At 37.7% G+C, this 19,904-nt stretch overlaps 1 protein-coding gene across 2 annotated transcripts in view; it reads right to left on the bottom strand.

Moving 5' to 3' along the window:
• LOC126350104 (rotatin) overlaps window positions 1-19,904 on the bottom strand; it is a 372,299-nt gene that overhangs the window by 111,760 nt on the left and 240,635 nt on the right. For both annotated transcript variants that reach the window (XM_050002488.1, XM_050002487.1), the window contains 2 exons: window positions 17,921-18,114; window positions 4,875-4,992 (listed from right to left, as the gene is read on the bottom strand). In XM_050002488.1, the coding sequence (XP_049858445.1) occupies window positions 4,875-4,992; window positions 17,921-18,114 (312 nt within the window). The remainder of the gene's footprint in view (window positions 1-4,874; window positions 4,993-17,920; window positions 18,115-19,904) is intronic.

Here is a 19,904-nt window from a genome sequence, read left to right on the forward strand (position 1 = left end):
GGTGATGCAACCCAGCTGAATATCTGAGAAATTTTGAAGATTTCTGTACTCCAGGAAATCTTAGATCACACAAACAGTGAATGCACTAACAGTAAGTGATACATCAGAGAGAAAATTTAACTTGCTAAAAACTGGTGTTATTAAATTCTATTTACTTCATGTGACATTATTATTTGCAAAGACGCCATCATTAGAAACTAAGATTTTATTTGGAAATTTTGGACACAAGTTTTAAGTTCAACAACCATATATAGGTCCATCCAACAGTGAAACAGATAGCTCTAAAAGGAATAGTTATTTCAGAAAATCTGGTAAATTGCAAAGGATGGCACTGAGCAATTGTTATATTTGGCAACTATGACAGGACATGGTTTTCAGTTATACTATTTTTGGACAATGAACTGTGTGAAAATCATTAGCTAACAACAATACACTGAATTGTTTATGCCAAATTTAAATACATTACTGCCATTCAATCAAACTGCATTTCAAGATTATATGCATAAGCCAATATATAAGGCTCCATCCACAATGTTGGCAGTATTCCTTTTATGTTCCATAGGAACACTATCCGATGTAGACAGGTATTTGTAGAGAAGTGTCTGGTCTAAACACACTGAATGCAATGGTTCTTATAAAATTATCTTATTGTTGGTCCTACTCATTGTGGGTTGCATTGTCATCATACCCATTTACTCTTGGGATAGGTGGAGGTAATGATGTGGTTTGTGGCTTCTATTTTTGCACTTCATCTCTCTCAATACTCTGCACACTCTCACTTCTCATACTTCCACTTGGACTGACAATTCATACACTTAGTCAGGAGTCCGCTGATACATAGGATGTTCCCAGTATTGGAATGCCAGCTGTTACCATATTACCTGCTTGCCCAATGCCTAACTGCACTACAATTAACAGCTTCATCCCTTCTCTCTTCACATGGCATCAAAGACTTCTGATGTTACATTCTTAAGTACTTAAATGGTTCATAGCACTAAATCCAGATGGAAATCCAGTCAGAAGCTTCTGCAGCTTCACAAATTGTGAAGGTCTTCCATTGTCCCTTTGAATGCCCTGAGCAAACATTCAGTGGAGGACTTCCATCCCCATTGGTGTAGAAAAGTTGCACATCTGCCCCAGTCTATTCTGATCCAATTTAGTATGCACTAGTGTCATCAGCATACGTGAAAACCTCCTGGTCGCTCCCAGGGAGATTTGAGTATCAGTGATACTTCATGGAAGACTACTCCTGCCATTGATCATTCCAGGTTTCTTACATGCTGAAATTATTGTCCTGCAAGCTGATTCAATGTGTCATGATGGTTTTTTAGACCTAAGTCACTAGGGTTTTGATAATGAAATTCCTGAATGAATTGGTAACTCTGGATTGTTACTTATAAATTCTGATTCTTGTTCACATGTTCAGCAATGACTGTGATCTTCTTATGGATAGTGGTGGAATACTAGTTAAGTGCCGGTAATCAGTGCTAGAACAGCAGTATTCTGTGACTGAGTGTGAAAGTGCTGTAGCTGATGAACTGAGGACTGTTGCAGTGGCACCCTAGGCAGTTCCTTTTAACTTATGCAGTACATTGTTCTGAGCTTTGATTTTAGCTGCCACATTTTGGAGATGGAATTTATATGCCACACATCTGTCTAGGGCCACACTTACGTACTTTGGAGTGTTGCAGTATTGGAGAGCCAAGTGTCTAAATGTGATGTTAGGTTTGTAGTTTGCTTGTTTACTCTGCAGGTGGAATGTTGATACAATGGTGTTTTGAGGATCCGGTCAGAGAGAGTTGTGTCTCAGGTATTCATTCAACATCTTCAGGTCTGATGTTAGCGTTGTTTCGCTTCCCTACAGCTTTGATCCTGAGCAATCATAGCAATATCATCAGCACAAATAAATTTCCTGGATTTTGATTCTGGAATGTCGTATTAAAAAGAAGTGGGTAAAACACAGCTTTGTGAAATACCATCACTTATTTTGTGAACACTGCTTCCACAGTTCTTTGAGAACACCTGAGAGTATTTACTGTTCAGCATGTTGCTATTTAGAGTGATTACTCTTTGATACAAAATAATGGACAAGAAAACTGAGGGTCTGTTAGATGATGATCTGTTTGGTTTTAGGAAAGGTAGAGGCAGCAGAGAGGCAGTTCTGACATTATGATTTATAATGGAAGCAAAGCTGAAGAAAATCAAGACATATCCATAGGATTTGTGAACCTGGAAAAATCTTTCAACAATGTAAAATGGTGCAAAATGTTCAAAATTCTGAGAAGAAAAATAGGAGTAAGCAGTAGGGAGAGATGGGTAATTGTTGGAGCTAGCACAGTGAAATAAGTAAATCTGAACACGGAAAATGTGCGAACAAGGCAAACTATGATTTAATATCCATTACACAGAAGAGTGCATTCACAATCGGTAGTTAAGGTGATGCCACAGAGCATACAAAACAGTCATAGAGGTCTATTACACTCCTTGCACAGCACTTTGCTGCATACACAGTCACATACAAAATTACTACTCATATATCCCCAACAGTAATGTACAATATGTACAAGGACCAAGAGGGAACAAAGAGACTGGAAGACTAACAATGAGTGAACGGATTAAAAAGGGTGTAAGACAGGGATGTAATCTTTTGCTCCTACTGTTCAATGTATATATCGAAGAAGCAATGATGGAAAAACAGAAAGATTCGAGATTGGGATTAAAATTCAAGGTGAAATGATACCAATGATAAGGATCACTGATGACATTGCCATCCTCAGAAAGTGAAGAAGAATTACAGGATATATTGATTGGAATGAACAATCTAATGAGTACAGAATATGGATTGAGATTAAATTGAGGAATGACAACAGTAATGAGAAGAAGCACAAATGAGAACAGTGAGAAATGTAAAGTCAGACCTGGGAATTATGAAGCATATGAAGTTAAGGAATTCTGCTGCCCAGGCAGCAAAATAGCCCATGATGGATCGAGCAAGGAGGACATAAAAAGCAGACTAGTGCTGGCCAAATGTGCACTCCCAGCGAAGATATATCTACCAGTATCAAACATGGGCCTCAATTTGAGGAAGAAATTTCTGAAAATATTTGTTTGGCGCACGGCATTGTATGGTAGTGAAAGATGTGGGAAAACTGGAACATTTGAGATGTAGTGCTACAGAAGAATGTTGAAAATAAGGTGAACTGATAAGGTAAGAAATGAGGAGTTCTCTGAAGCATTGGTGAAAGAAGGAATATACAGGAGACACTGACAAGAAGAAGGTTCATGACGATAGGACATCTGCTAATTCATCAATCAATAACTTCCATGGTACTTGAGGGAGCAGTAGAGGATAAAACTATAAAGGAAGACAGAGATTGGAATACATCCTATAAATAATTCATGGTGTGGTTTTATTTATTTATTATTATCCCATTGATAACATTTGTGATATAGGATTTGTCAGGGTACATTTTAACAACTATGTAATATCTTTACAAAATTTGTATCTGTGCTGAATTCATATTAATCTATCTTATGTTTAATACAATATACAACTAATAAGTGTTTTATAACATAATTTCTTATGCACTGATGTAATTTCATTTGTCACATTAACTTAAACAACATTGTTATACAGTTGCGGAGAGATATTCACTTATGCTGTAATAACATTTGTCAAGCATGTGGTTCTTTATAACAGTTTTAAATTTATCCTCATTTTCCAGCTCTTTGATATGTTTTGGTAGTGCATTAAAAAGTTTGACGCCTTGATTACATCCAAGTTTCTGACTTCGGGTACTTGTTACAGCTTGTATGTGGGGATCTCTACATTGCCGTGTATCGTAATTATGGAAGTCTGTATTGGTTTTCATTTCATTTCAGAATGCTTGATGATGGAATTGTTAAAATTTTCAATGCTTTAAAAAGGGGCCTACAATTTGTTTGAGGTGGGCTGTGGGTCATTATCCAAATAGCACGTTTTTGTAATTTGAAAATCTCATTTAGACGACAATTTGTTTTTCCCCAGAATACTATCCCATAGGATGCAATGGACTGAAAATAGCCAAAATATACTAATCTGGTACAAACTCTTGACATTATTCTAAGCACAAAACATGCTGAATTTAGTTTTAGTGCTAAGCTCATCACATGGTCCTCCCAGTTAATCTTCTCATCAATGTGCATACCCAGTACTACTCTGAGATGAAAGGATGTGTGCAGGAGAAGAACTCGTGGTGGGCTGCATCAAAATGGTCGTGTGACTGATGAAAAGAAAAGGTGGTTTCTGACATGGAGTGACACTGATGAATTTGAGCAGGAGTCTAATTTGTTCAGTGCATTATTGGCTTACAGCCTTGGCTTAAAAAGATAATGCTTTTTTTTCTTATGTGTGAGCTTTTGTGAAGTTTGGAAAGTTCAAGAGAGATACTAGTGGAATTAAAGCTGTGAGGGCAAGTCATGAGTCATGCTTGGATCACCCATTCACAAAGAGCACTGCCTATGAACAGTAAGATTCCGGGCTTGAATATAGGTACAGCAGACACTTTTAACCTGTCATGAAGCTTGAAAACAATGTAGATCCTGTTACATGTGCATATGGGTTCTGAAATGCTTGGGGGTATATACTATAGCTGAATAAGTTTCAAAGGTACTCTTTAAAAAAACTGTTATTTGTCAATTTATTAAGTGACTGTACTGGAATGGGAAACAGAAGTCATTAATCCAAAACAATATGCTTACAATTTAAACTATGCTTGGAATGATCAGGATACAGAATACAATGGTTATAATTTTTATCAGCATGAATGAAATGATGACACCAGGAAACTACAATGATATTCTGCACTGCTTTAGAGTCTGAACTTTGTACTTACCTGTTTTAGGGCAGTAATAGATGCTAATGTTTTTCCTCGTATATGGCTGCTCAGATTTGTTAGTACAATTGCAGACTGCTCTCTTACAATGTTGGCTTCAGCATGGTCTAACAAAAAGCTGTAACATATGACCATGAAATATGTTATGTATTAATTGATCCAAACTAGTGCCTGATGGGAAAAAAGAGTTTATACTGAAGGATAACTCCAACTGCTGTAATCTCCCCCCCACCCCGCTCTCTCTCTCTCTCTCTCTCTCTCTCTCTCTCTCTCTCTCTCTCTCTCACACACACACACACACACACACACACACACACACAACTTAATACAAGTAGGTACAAAAGAACTACATTTCTGTACACTTCACCGCTTCACCCCCCACTTCAAGACCATACTGCAGTGGATTGGCTTGCACGCCTCAATGAAACAGGTAGCCGTAGCATAGGAGCAATCACATTAGATGGGCATCTGTTAAAAGGCCTGATTGGCATGCACTTGCTGACAAGAGGCGGTCATCTCAAATTAATGTAATGCAGGAGCAGACCTAAAAATGAACAAGAAAATAGGAATACTTGGAAACTTCTATGCACGCACAGTGAACAGCTTATTGCAGTTATGATAGATACAATGCCATTACCCACCAGAGTAATACAAGTATGTATGCTCACCAGTTCAGCAAAAAATGGATGGTGAGATAAAAAAAAATTGTTCACAACATTAACGGAGACAAAAGTATAAATGTGTTGGCAGGAAAGGAATTAGAAAGTGGAAAAAGGATGAGAAGGAAAACATGGAATGAGAGCATGTACTGGGAGCAACGAATGAAAGGGGAAGCCATATGATAAAATTTTTCACAAAGCATAATTTAATCATTGCTAATATTTGGTATAAGAATCTTGAAATAAGACTGTATAGGTGAAGGAGACCTGAAGACACCAGAAGGGTTCAGAGTACATCATGTTAATATGTTGTTGTAGTCTTCAGTCCTGAGACTGGTTTGATGCAGCTCTCCATGTTACTCTATCCTGCGCAAACTTCTTCATCTCCCAGTACCCACTGTAACCTACATCCTTCTGAATCTGCTTGGTGTATTCATCTCTTGGTCTCCCTCTACGATTTTAACCCTCCATGCTACCCTCCAATATTAAATTGGTGATCCCTTGATGCCTCAGAACACGTCCTACCAATCGATCCCTTCTTCTAGTCAAGTTGTGCCACAAACTTCTCTTCTCCCCAATCCTATTCAACACCTCCTCATTAGTTACGTGATCTACCCATCTAATCTTCAGCATTTTTCTGTAGCACCACATTTCGAAAGCTTCTATTCTCTTCTTGTACAAACTATTTATCGTCCATGTTTCACTTCCATACATGGCTACACGCCATACAAATAGTTTCAGAAACGACTTCCTGACAATTAAATCTATACAAATTTCTCTTCTTCAGAAACGTTTTCCTTGCCATTGCCAGTCTACATTTTATATCCTCTCTACTTCGACCATCATCAGTTATTTTGCTCTCCAAATAGCAAAACACCTTTACTACTTTAAGTGTCTCATTTCCTAATCTAATTCCCTCAGCATCACTCGACTTAATTTGACTACATTCCATTATCCTTGTTTTGCCTTTGTGATGTTTATCTTATATCCTCCCTTCAAGATACTATCCATTCCGTTCAATTGCTCTTCCAAGTCATTTGCTGTCTCTGACAGAATTCCAATGTCATTGGCAAACCTCAGAGTTTTTATTTCTTCTCCATGGATTTTAATACCTACTCCAAATTTTCCTTTTGTTTCCTTCACTGCTTGCTCAATATACAGATTGAATAACATAGGGGAGAGGCTACAACCCTGTCTTACTCCCTTCCCAACAACTGCTTCCCTTTCATGTCCCTCGACTCTTATAACTGCCACCTGGTTTCTGTCAAATTGTAAATAGCCTTTCTCTTCCTGTATTTTACCCCTGCCACCTTCAGAATATGAAAGAGATTATTCCAGTCAACATTGTCAAAAGCTTTCTCTAAGTCTACAAATGCCAGAAATGTAGGTTCGCCTTTCCTTAATCTTTCTTCTAAGATAAGGCGTAAGGTCAGTATTGCCTCACATGTTCCAACATTTCTACGGAATCCAAACTGATCTTCCCCGAGGTCGGCTTCTACCAGTTTTTCTATTTGTCTGTAAAGAATTCGCGTTAGTATTTTGCAGCAGTGACTTATTATATTCTTCAAGAAATCTGAGGGTATTTCGCCTGTCTCATACATCTTGCTCACCCGATGGTAGAGTTTTGTCATGACTGACTCTCCGAAGGCCGTCAGTAGCTCTAATGGAATGTTGTCTACTCCTGGGGCCTTGTTTCGACTCAGGTCTTTCAGTGCTCTGTCAAATTCTTCAAGTAGTATCGAATCTTCCATTTCATCTTCATCTACATCCTCTTCGATTTCCATAATATTGTCCTCAAGTACATCGCCCTTGTACAGACCCTCTATATACTCCTTCCACCTTTCTGCGTTCCCTTCTTTGCTTAGGACTGGGTTTACATCTGAGCTCTTGATATTCAAACAAGTGGATCTCTTTTCTCCAAAGGTCTCTTTAATTTTCCTGTAGGCATTATCTATCTTACCCCTAGTGAGATAAGCCTCTACATCCTTACATTTGTCCTCTAGCCATGCCTGCTTAGCCATTTTGCACTTCCTGTCGATCTCATTTTTGAGACGTTTGTATTCATTTTTGCCTGCTTCATTTACTACATTTTTATATTTTCTCCTTTCATGAATTAAATTCAATATTACTTCTGTTACCCAAGGATTTCTACTAGCCCTCGTCATTTTACCTACTTGATCCTCTGCTGCCTTCACTACTTCATCCCTCAGAGTTACCCATTCTTCTTCTACTGTATTTCTTTCCCCCATTCCTGTCAATTGCTCCCTTATGCTCTCCCTGAAACTCTGTACAGCTTCTGGTTTAGTCAGTTTATCCAGGTCCCATCTCCTTAAATTCCCACCATTTTGCAGTTTCTTCAGTTTTAATCTACAGTTCATAACCAATAGATTGTGGTCAGAATCCACATCTGCTCCTGGAAATGTCTTACAATTTAAAACCAGGTTCCTAAATCTCTGTCTTACCATTATATAATCTATCTGATACCTTCTAGTATCTCCAGAATTCTTCCATGGATACAACTTTCTTTCATGATTCTTGAACCAATTATTGGATTGATAGGGGAGATATGGAAGATTCAGTTATAAGAAGTGCGTTTTGTCAGGGGATTGTGGCAGAATAGAGGGGAAGGCAAAATAATGTAATGGAATGGAAACTGATTAGTAATTGCTGACTGAATAATTAAAAAAATGGAAAGAACAATTGAAAGAAATTGGAAGGTACACATATCCTGGGTGAAGTTTAACTGGCACTAATATCAACAAACCTTCAATGTCAATACATTTTATATCAACATTCATCATTCATTCTCCTGAACAGTTCCACTGTGCATAAAGCTGATTATGAAAATGCTTTTAGCAGATTGCCTCCTCCGCTGCTCATGCAAATTCCTCTTGTCTGCTTCAATCTTCTTAATGCTACAGGATTCTCAGAGTGGGCAAAATGATGAACAGCTGGGGTTTTTGAATGTATATTTTTGAACAATACTGGCACAGCTGAGTTCATCACACGTCAAATAGGTGAAGATACAGAAATTAATCAATTGAAGAGTATTATCTCTGCTCTTCTTTCTATAAAAACATTATCTTTTCCATAAAATAACTTATTACTTTCACGGAATGGGACTAGCTGTTCATCAACTGTGAGCGAATCATTGGGAATCATTCCATTTTTTTGCTTGTCAAGAAATAGTTCCCATACATAGCGAACAGCTGCAAGTTTGTCATCTGCAGATCGAGCTTCACAGGTACGCCTGTCATAAAGTCTAATCAATCTCCTTATATCCTTGAATCTATTTACTGACATGGTGGCCTTATATGTAGGATTTGCCTTTTCATCCAAGAATAATTCTCTAACAGGGACATCCCAACTCTTCTCAACACCAGAAAGCAGTAAAAGACCAAGAAAACCCTCCATTTCAGCAAGAGAAACATTTTTCCACATTTCACCACATAAAGCAGCCACTCTTCTGCCTTCAATATTAGTGCTTTTGATGATTTCCTCTAGTATTTCCTTGGAGATGAAATAGTCCCAGGTTCACAGGTTTTCAAACCACGGGCGGGACGAGGTGCCTTCTTTATGATATTATGGACAGGCGTACAAAAAGTTGCAGGAGGATCTAATTTCCAAATCGTTCCATTCCGACTAATGTATGTGTGGTCTTCTATACCTTTTTGTGGTGGTTCTTCATTTTCAGACTCTGATGAAGTAATATTATCAGAAGGACTGTCGTCTGCCTCAATATTCACATCTGCAGGTTCATTGGCTGATTCTTCATTACTTGCATCTTCAAAAACATTTCTTTCCTCACAAGAATCATCTTCTTCAAACCACTGAGCCACAACACTTTCAAAATTAGCTGCATTTGCACGTACTGACTCACTTGCTTTGCGTGTCGAAGCCATAGCAAAAGGCGTGTCTCTAGAACAGCAGCTTGTGCAGCACTAAACGAGTCATACTCGTAAGAATATGGGCCTTGCAGCAACAAACAAACTACACTAACAATGAGGCTGACAAGAGCAGCATGGGATAACAATACTATGCAATAATAAAACATCTGATAGCAAAAAGATCAATAATACACCATCGTCAATATGTGAAAGTAGTGTGCATTATTTTTTAGTTATACTATTACTACTACAGCTACTGCTTCTGTTGGCAATCCTGCTGCTGGAAATACCACTACAGTTATTATTGAATTAATAACTGTTCCCAAACAAATGTTGAAGACAATATAGGCTAAAGAACATTTATAAATGTTTGAGGGCTTCTGAAGCCCTGCTTATGTATTCATGGTGTATGGGTAAATGTATTGAATTATACAAAAAACTTATAAAGGTATCTTGTTCAGACTTGATAGGAGGAATGTCACAGTGTTAGTGAAAGAGTACGATAAAGCAGTTTGAAATCAAACAAAAAATTACAGAATTTTTTAAAACATGAAGACATACAAGGGCCTCCGAGGCCCTGTATATGCACCCTAGGGTTAATACAAAGCCAGAATGTCCATGTTGTGCATTCACAGTAGCTTTCACTGCATAAATTCGTGAAGCTTGTGTTCAGCCAATGCCACCTAAATGACATGATTTAGGTGGTGTTGGTTCAGTGGCATGACCTTCGATGTGGTGACAAGTGGTTTCCATATCGGTGTCCCAAGGAATTTATTTCACTTCATCACCCTCACTTATTCAGTGGGGACACCAGCCATACTCCACTGACAAGGTAACTTTCTTGCCGCTTTCATGACACTTCCGAGCACAGAAAATTCATGTTTTTACGACGTTGTCGAGCACAGGAAATTCATATTAAGTTTCATATGTTTTTGTGCTTTGTTTTTGAGCGTATTTCATACAGTTGCATTGCATAAAGTTCCTGCAGTGTCTTTTCCAAATACTACACACATAGCATTAAAAAAATAACAACAATATTTCAATTACAAAAATAAACTAATCCTATTCATTTGCTAACATGCCATTATCATCGCTTATACACATTATTGTCTGCTTGTTGTTTTGTTTTAGTACATTTTATTAGATTATAATTGTGTTTCATTGTTCAACTCCTAATACATGACTACATGTTTTACTCTTGTTTGGTTTTACACATTCTTTGCATAACATTCATACAATAATAGATTCTGCTTTCCTTTATGGCATAAGTTGACGTACATTTCATTTGTACTCACAGTAACTTCTTGTTGGAGCATATTTATCTATTGCAAAGAATTAATGAAGTAAACAAGAGTCATTACAATAGACACTACGCGCTGCTCAAATAACTAAACTTGGCATCGCCTCTCTAGCATTCTCCAGGAAGCATCTATACACTACAGGGTTGGGGAAATTCCAAGGAAAGGCATTTATGTGCTCGTTACTAGACTTAACAGTGATCTCAAGAACAAAACGGTTTGTTGTTTATAAACACAATGAAAATCTGACGATACCAATCATATCAAGTACTTATTCAGTGTTTAAAGTGCAGCTCAATATTTACTTGTTATGTTCATTGTATAAACGATAACCATTTCGTATGCTGAGGTGTTCAGAGTTGTATCATCAATACAACATGTTATGTACAATGAACATAAAACATTGTTTACACAAGTAACAAACATGCAAAAAAAGTTCAATGTAAATCAGGTGTGTCATGGTTTCATGGGTAGTCGACGTTCACCATAGTTTGGTTTTGACACCTTGATTGCTTGGTAGAGCTCAAACTTAGTTCAGCATCATGATATGTGATGTACTGCAACTCTTTTCTTCTTCACATAGTTTCACACTTTCACATTCATATGTATCATAAACTTATAACTAAATTTTTCTTGTGGTGCAGTCCTTCTTATTTTTATATGGTACCTAACACACTAAAAGCATTTATCTTTCTTCATTTTAGGACAAAATTACAATCAAACCCTCCAACTCTGTGAATGACTATAAATGTTCAGCTTCAGATAAAGTGTGGCTGGCAAAGCTAATTACTTTTGGGATGAGACTTCCCTGTTGTTCTCCCATTGAAAAAATGCATGCACCCAGACCGTGACAAAATGTGTTGGTGTATAAACAAAAATTCATGTCTGGTTGAGATAAAATTTTAGCATTTAATAAGGCCTGCTTAATCGAAATCGTTTTGACATTGCTTGTCCCATAAAAAAGGTCCGTCTTTCTGGAGAAGATTGAATAAAGCAACACTGTTCATAAGTTGGTTAGGGATGAATTTCCTGAAAAATGGCACTTGCTTACATATGCCTTTAATTGTCTCTTGTTTTGAGGAACAGGGCAGCTCCTAACAGCATCAAGTTTTTTAGGATCTGGCAGTATGCCTTCCAAAGAGATTAAGTGTCCTAAATTTTTACTTTTTCTTGTCCGAAATTAGATTGCTTGAGATTTACTGTTACTGCATATTTGAAAAAGCGGCTCAATACTTGTTCAATTAATCTTAAATGTTCTACCCAAGTGGGTGTAGTGACTAAAACGTCATCCACTTATACTGTTACCTTACAAAAAAGTTCAGGTCCTTGCACTCTGTCCAGTGCAAAGATTAATACACCTGCACTTCCGTTCAATCCAAATGGTAATACTTGAAATTCGAAGCTCCTGCCCCCACATATGATGGTGGTGTACTTCCAACTTTCTTCGTGCAGCTTTATTTGTCAATATGAAGACCAGAGGTCAATTGTAGTAAGAAATTTAGCATTATGGAATTTCGTAAGCTGTTCCTCTAAATTGTCTGGATGTGTTCAGACTGGCACAGTAATCTTATTAATGTTATGTGTGCAAGGACCAAGCGCACCTCGTCATCTGACTTACTCATGGCCAAAATAGGACTACAGGAAGGGGAAAATGATGGTTGTGTTATGACCCATTCAAGCATCCCGTTAATATCTTTTCTTACTGCTTCCCTCTTTGTCCATGCTAGAGGGTAGGAGACAGAACTAAAAGTTTCATGAGGATATACTTCCATTTTGTACACAAAATCCTTAATAATACCTTTTTTTTTCAATTACATGTATATAAGCAAGTATCAGTTCCTTAAGTTCTGCTTGCTGTTCTTGAGACAAGCACTTTGATTCACTTACCTTTGTGCTTATTGTGTTGACATTTACTTAATCTGTTGCCAACTGTTCATTATTGTATGTGTCGATAAATATAACTATACCAATTAATCTTGAAAGTCATGAGTAACTTCAGTCTTATGTCTATTAGTACTTCCCCTGATGATGTCTATTATAAATAATTGGTTATTTACAGTGAAATGACATTGGTCTTTTCCTATACTGATGTGTACTTGATATGTCCTAAATGTATCTATACCAGTTAAACAATCAACTATTAATTTCTCTACTATCAAAAATTGCATCGTACAGAAAACTGTTCTAATTGTACGGGACTAAGGCTTGTATCTTGTTGTATCTTGATTCCTTTTAATTTCTGACCAGTGGCAGTTTATACCTTGCAATTTTGCACTGGCAGTGTGGGTATATGCCCACATATCTTTAGTTCTTGAAAGAATCCCTGTGACATTAAATTAGTCGTAGCACCTGTGTCAAGCACCAAGGGCACATCAAGGTCAAATATTTTGGTCTTAATAGTAGGTTGCACTTTGTTCTCTGTCAAGTTTTCCTGTGTACACTCATTACTTTGATACAGATCATATTTCACATAACTACCATGATCATATCTGATAAAGCAACTGTCGATCAAGCTCGTGCCCCCACTCTCCTGCAAGGTCACCGAATGGGGGCCTACTGTGACCAGTTCAAGTTTTCTTGCATTGCAGTGGCATTGGTTCCTGGGTTGGGCATAACTTCCACTATAAGGACTGTTGTTGTTTGATTATGCCAATTAGTACCCTGTGAAGCTCTCGACTGAAATTCTCTTTGCCTCTGCGTATTATATGGCATATGTGCGTTATTTTGCTGGCCGAATCCTGCTGTCTGTGGATTACTTGGCTGTGTGGTATTCCTTTGTGTTTGCCAAGCGATCGTCTGATTATTGCCGGTAACTTGTGTCCATACGTATTGTACAGGCTGGCCATACGCTACTTGCCCGTTGTAGTTGTTTTTGCTAAATTTTTGCTCATTTCTTTTATATTTACCTTTGAATTTACAGCTTTCTCCATTTCTGTTGTGATTACTGTTACCTTTACCATAGTTTCATGTGGGTAAGGTTGCCACTCATGTTGTACTACCAATCTGTTGTTTACTTGTTGGTCCGTAAATCTTTGTGGCACTATCTGCATATTAACAGGCTAGGGTTGTACTGGTCTCTCTTCGTGTGTCAAATCTATTGAGTCAAGTACAGATAGAAAGTATTCAGTATCACGTTCTGGAACGGTAATGAGTTTCTCCCTAATGTGGGCAGGAAGATGACACTCTAAATTTTTCAGCATGTCTACTTGAGATACCAGGTTCGCCCAGTATCTGCTTTTATTCAAATACTTTTCAAAATTGCCCCTTAAGCTTCCATGTTTGCTACTGAACAGAGCTGTGTTGAATACTTCACGTGAGCCTCTCTTGTACAGACTCAGACCAATATTTATCCAGAAAGCCTCTCTCAAATTGTTCATAGTAGTGACAACGTTCTGCCATGTCTGTAGCCCATAGCAAAGCATCACCTTGTGTATATCCAACAACAAACTAATTTTCTGGGCTTTGGTCCAGCTACAAAGACCATGGGGTGTGTTCTTTTCCCTTCAGAGGTAAATATCGGAAGTTGTCGATGCCTAAGTAATCCTTCATCTGCAAGTAATGTGGACAAACACACCACGCTATCTGTGACAGACGTGTTTATGTTCGCTTGCGGTGTAGTGCATGGCAATTGCACTTGCTTGACAGTTACAGCTGCTGGCAAGTGTTGCTGTGTCATACAAACTTTACTATTTTCCTTCGATGAGCTAGCCCCATATTGTGGGTATCTAACTTCTCTAAATGCATGAGTTTGTTTTCTGTCAATTGTTGTTTTGGAATGCCAGTAGTTTTAGCACTGCCTCGTACCATTCCTCTGCTTCCTTTAAACCTGAATCTATTTTAGATACAAGCTGACTTACATTTTGTCTTTTAGAGCTTCTTCTACGGTATCTACATAAATTTTGCACTCTGGCACTTCCTTTTGAGCAAGGGTGCTGCCCTTATCCAGCATCCCAGGTTCACCTTTTTCGGTTGTTTCCTTTACATCTTCTCTCCATTTTTTGGGAAATTCTGACTCTAAACTTAATCTGGTCTACTCTTAGACTCAACTTGTGTAAGTATGTAGGTAAGTTTTTGCATATGTCTTGCAGCTTGATGACTGCATTCATCACATTTTTTACCAATGCATCCACTTGGGATTGTGCCTCCTGAATTTGAGAACATGCTTTACAAGGTTTTGTAACTCATCTACAAGTTGTTCCTGTTTATCGTCTATGGATGATAATTTTTCCATTAAAATATTTACATTGTGGGACATGTCTGTAATTATTTCTTGTTTTAGCTGTTTACCTAGCTCTGTCACCTTCCCAGATAGTACGTCCGATAATTCAGTGCATATAGTTTTGCTCACCTCAATGAACTGTTGACTAATACTACACTTGAAAACATTAAATTCCTGATTTTGGTGTGTAAACCATTGTCCTATACCTTCAAGTTGCTGTGTTGTGTAAACTGTTGTGTTGTAAGTTGTATGAGTTGTGTCAAACTGTGTGTGTCACTAGTATTTACACTGCTTTTACGAACTGTTTCCTGTTCTTGCGTTCACAACATCATGAGCAAATAGCCAGAGAAAGTTTCGCTGTCGCGTGCTTCAGTTTCAGTATTTGAAAAAATGTTTCCCTGTGAGAACTGAGAAATTGTCTCATCGAACATAATAAAACCGACATCTTGATTAGATAAATTACCAGTGTCATCATTTTATAATAGTGGGATAACAATCTCGTTCTTTTGGTAGCCATCGTCCAGTTCACAAGTTGGCATGTTACTTTCAACTGTTGCCAAGCTTGGATTTCTGACATGTTGGCATATTGCATTTTTTGATGATTTTTCAACAATGGCCAATTCCTTTGACTCTATTGTGAATAGTGTTTAACAAAATTATGAATTTTTTTTTCAAAAATGAATTATGCCTGTATCAGCACTTTTCAATTATAGTAGATATATCTGCGTATTCGCTAATGAACCTAATTATTTTCTGATACAGTCTCACAGAACTTGATGAGCTGTCTTGTACTTTAATGTTGACTTTATACAAATTTTTGACTTTCATTTAGAAATGCACTTTCCGTAAAGGATATTAATTGGAAGGTTAAGAGATTATCTACTGCGAGAGAAAGACGCCGCCAAGCGCAGCCATATAAGCATACAGCATAGCAGCTTCCTATCTTTACCACTGAAATCAGCATTCTAGTTGTGTCTCATTTGTAGGCAGAATTTAATTTTAATTTGCTCCTACAAGTATTTATTGGTCCCAGTCTCATGGCATGTAACAACTACAACAAAAGTCTCATTAGTTTCTTGTAACGATAAAATGGATAATTTATTTCAAAAATTTTTTTTATCTCAATAATTGAAAGGTCTGCTCATACCCAGCTAGGCGCCATCCTTTACATGGTCGCCATTGAATAGTGGCTGAAAGGGGGGGAGGGTGGGGGGGGGGGGATTAATGCAATGGAATGGAAACTGATCAGTAATTGCTGACTGAAAAATTTAAAAAATTGGAAGGAATAACTGTAAGAAATTGAAAGTTACACATATCCTGGGTGAACTTTAACTGGCACTAATCTTAAAAGACAATTATTCTCCTCTTGCCAAAAGAACATATAAACCTGAAGTCATCAGAAATATGAAATTAAATACAAATAAGGTGACCTCTGCACTTATTAGTATCTTCAAAATAGTATGACTGCTGTGTTCTAATAAGATTGTAAGAATAAGATGCTGCTATTTTTCTGACTGCAAAGCCTTGCCACAAGCTGATGCCTTATATGAGGTAAACACTTCATACATGAGATAGAGAATTCAAACACAATATCGTGGGAGCATTTCAATTACTCTCTTTACAAACATTTGGTCCAAAACTCACTTCTAACATACTACCCAAGCTGAAAGAGAAACTAAACGGTTTACAGTCTTCTCCACTCTACTCTACAGACTTGTTTCATTCCTTTTCTTATTTATATTTCATCTCTCCCCATTTTCCAACAGAGCTGGCCGCTGTGGTCGAGCAGTTCTAGGTACTTCAGTCTGGAACTGAGCTGCTGCTGTGGTCGCAGGTTCGAATCCTGCCTCGGACATGGATGTGTGAGATGTCCTTAGGTTGGTTAGGTGTAAGTAGTTCTAAGTTCTGGGGGACTGATGACCTCAAATGTTAAGTCCCATAGTGCTTGGAGCCATCTGAACCACTTTTTTCCCCACAGAACTTCTCTTTATACACTAGCATTTATCCCGTCTCTAAATATATTCTCTTTATTAGCTTTCTTTTTTTATTTTCTACTTTTTCTCCCTTTGATTCATGTGCCCCCCCCCCTCCCCCAATTATTTCTTTCTTCATAAACTATAACCCGTTACTTACGATTATGAGAATCTGAACCTCAGTTACTAATTTTTCCTTTGCCCAGGAACTGTAAATTCTTCCCACCCCACACTCTCGTTTCATCTTACCAAAAGTCATCTCTGCAAGATGTAATACAGAACAATAGGAGCAATGATCAGTTATCACAAGGAAAATATTTTGGAAACTTAGGTATCAATCTTTTAAAGGATAGTAATTATTGTTTAGATATTTCAAATGCTATCAAGCAGTGCCATCTCCAGCCTGTCTCCAATCTGAAGAATGAACAAGTGAGTTCCTCCTCAGCTCAACTATGTCACAAGCTGCTTCACAAGATTATATCCGACTCTTCTTCAGCATAACTTTTACATCGATGGTGACGCAGTGTGCTAATATGCATAAGAGTGTATATCTTTTCAGTAAATGTGTTAACACCACATGAAATACAGAAATAGCACAAGAAACATTGCTCAGAAAAACATAATTTACATAAAGCACTGCAAGAAGCATTGCCCTGCTCAATGGAGAAGTGTTCCTGTATGACAGCTGTAGTTTTCTTCTGCAAAAGCCCACTTCCTTCCTGACAAGGATTTTCTGCACTCCAATTTACTGTGATACTATATCTTTTATGGATTTGGAGACTGACCTGAATGTAACCTCTGCTCAGCTTGGGAAATGGTTTGTGTGTATGACTGCTGATATTCTATGTAAATCTGCATTGCTTCTATCATCCACAAGAGTTTAACAGTTCTATGACAACAGGGAAGTATGTGACTCTATCATCACAATAACTAATACTTTCAATGAACACAAAAAAGGAATTATTATTGCCTAAAAACAACAAGTTGCATTCCAAAAACATTTCACTCACCCCAGGGAAGCTTCCCACACAAGGAAATTGCGAAGCCTGTGCAGCAGAAATATACATCCTTGACGATTTAAGCTTAGTCCAGCCAGCAGCTGCATAGCTCCTGCACGAAGAACTGGATCTCTACTTGTCCATAGAGAGGCAAGCCACAAGAAATCTTCCTCCCCCATAGCAGATGTCAACATCTCACGCCAGTCCTGAACAAAAATTATTGTGTTAATAGCATATATTCAAACATAAATACTGTAGTGAATACTGAAATTTGGCTACCAATCGATGAAAAGCGAGGCAAGAAACTCGTAAGGCCATTCGGTAAGCACAACAGTCTTCAAATAGTCACTAATTAAATTTTTAGGAGATATAGGAATGCCGTGAACCAGTATTGTATACAGCTGTATAAAAATTTATCATACAATACATCACAGTAAAATTTCTTCTGATGTTCCACAAGACACAAATGTAAGTGTAACTTTGATAAACATTGCTCATAAACCAATAAGTAATGGTGTATTATTCATTTTTTAATTAAAATTGCATCTTTTCAAAGAGCATTAGAACAAATTCCCTATCTGTAGGACAAGTAGCACAGTTATAAAACTTTTGGATGGCACAAAGTGGTCCCAGAAAAATATTTGAAAAATAATTGCGAAAACACTTGTTACATGTGCAACTGTGACCAGTCAAACAGTATCATACTACAAATTTTCATCAGTTAGGGAATGAACAATTTATGAAAATAATGCAGTTGCTGTAAATCTGTACTTACTTAGAGTGCTGCAAAGTACTGACACTATCCAAGTTACATTTTTTTACCAAAGCTAAACTACCGTATAACAGGTTGTGATATGAGATCAGGGGCAGAACCAAAGAAATTATGATAACCTGTTGGTCCTGACAGAAACACTACAAAAAATCTCCCATTCATTACGCTGGAGGTTTACTTTATCTTTATTTCAAAAGTCAGGCATTTTTTGGATACCCTAAACCTGACATGAAACAGGAATAGGGAGTCTAAACATCTATGCAGAATAATTTATAAATTATACCAAATATTTACAAATTTGGTTCCTCATTTCTAATGATGAAGTTTCGTTTCCAACATATGTGGCAGCATCATTAACCACACCTTTAAATGCTTATCAACTGATTAAAATGAAAATAAAAATAGGAACTGCTAGTGCCACAAGAATTTTGTGATGGCAGCATTTCTCAGCTTTGGATGAAAACAGTTTTATATGGCACTGAAGGAGTTAGGATTAGATCATGATATTTTATGATCATCACCTTCAATTAATGGACTGTCTGCACACAAAACCAACAGGAAGTTTATTTACATAAAATGCAAGCCTCGTGTCATGGCCAATGAGCAGCTTTAGTAAGTCAAGACCAATCATGAACAAAAGCTGTGGTGCCCAGAACACACACTAACTATGTGTGAAGTAAGTGAGATTGCTAACAGAAGATATTCTATAACATTCCATATTACTTTCATACTTCACAACAGGATTTTGACCCCCCAGATAGCCAACTGCTTCAATTTTCCGCTTCTAGGATTTGGGGAAATAAGCCTGTCCTAGGTCAAACCCCCTTCTTGGATAAACCATGACAGCTGGTGACCTGGTCAGTGTGGGTGTGCTTTTTTAGCAGCTTCACACACTTACAGAGCCTATATACAGAGACAGAATGGTCATTGGCCAACTCACATGTGATTGGCTGAATAGCTGTAAACATCCCCCCCCCCCCCTTTTGCCACATGTTTTTCATGAGTCATATGTCCACAGAAATGAAAGAGGTAGCCGCCTGGTGGAATTTTGCACAGAGCACAACTTAATCATAGCTAACACTTGGTTCAAGAATCATAAGAGAAGGTTGTATACATGGAAGAAGCCTGGGGATACTGACAGGCTTCAGATAGATTATATAATGGTTAGACAGAGATTTAGGAACCAGGTTTTAAATCGTAAGACATTTCCAGGGGGAGATGTGG

The sequence above is a fragment of the Schistocerca gregaria genome, chromosome 1, assembly GCF_023897955.1.
Source record: "Schistocerca gregaria isolate iqSchGreg1 chromosome 1, iqSchGreg1.2, whole genome shotgun sequence".
NCBI classification, from domain to species: Eukaryota; Metazoa; Arthropoda; class Insecta; order Orthoptera; family Acrididae; genus Schistocerca; species Schistocerca gregaria.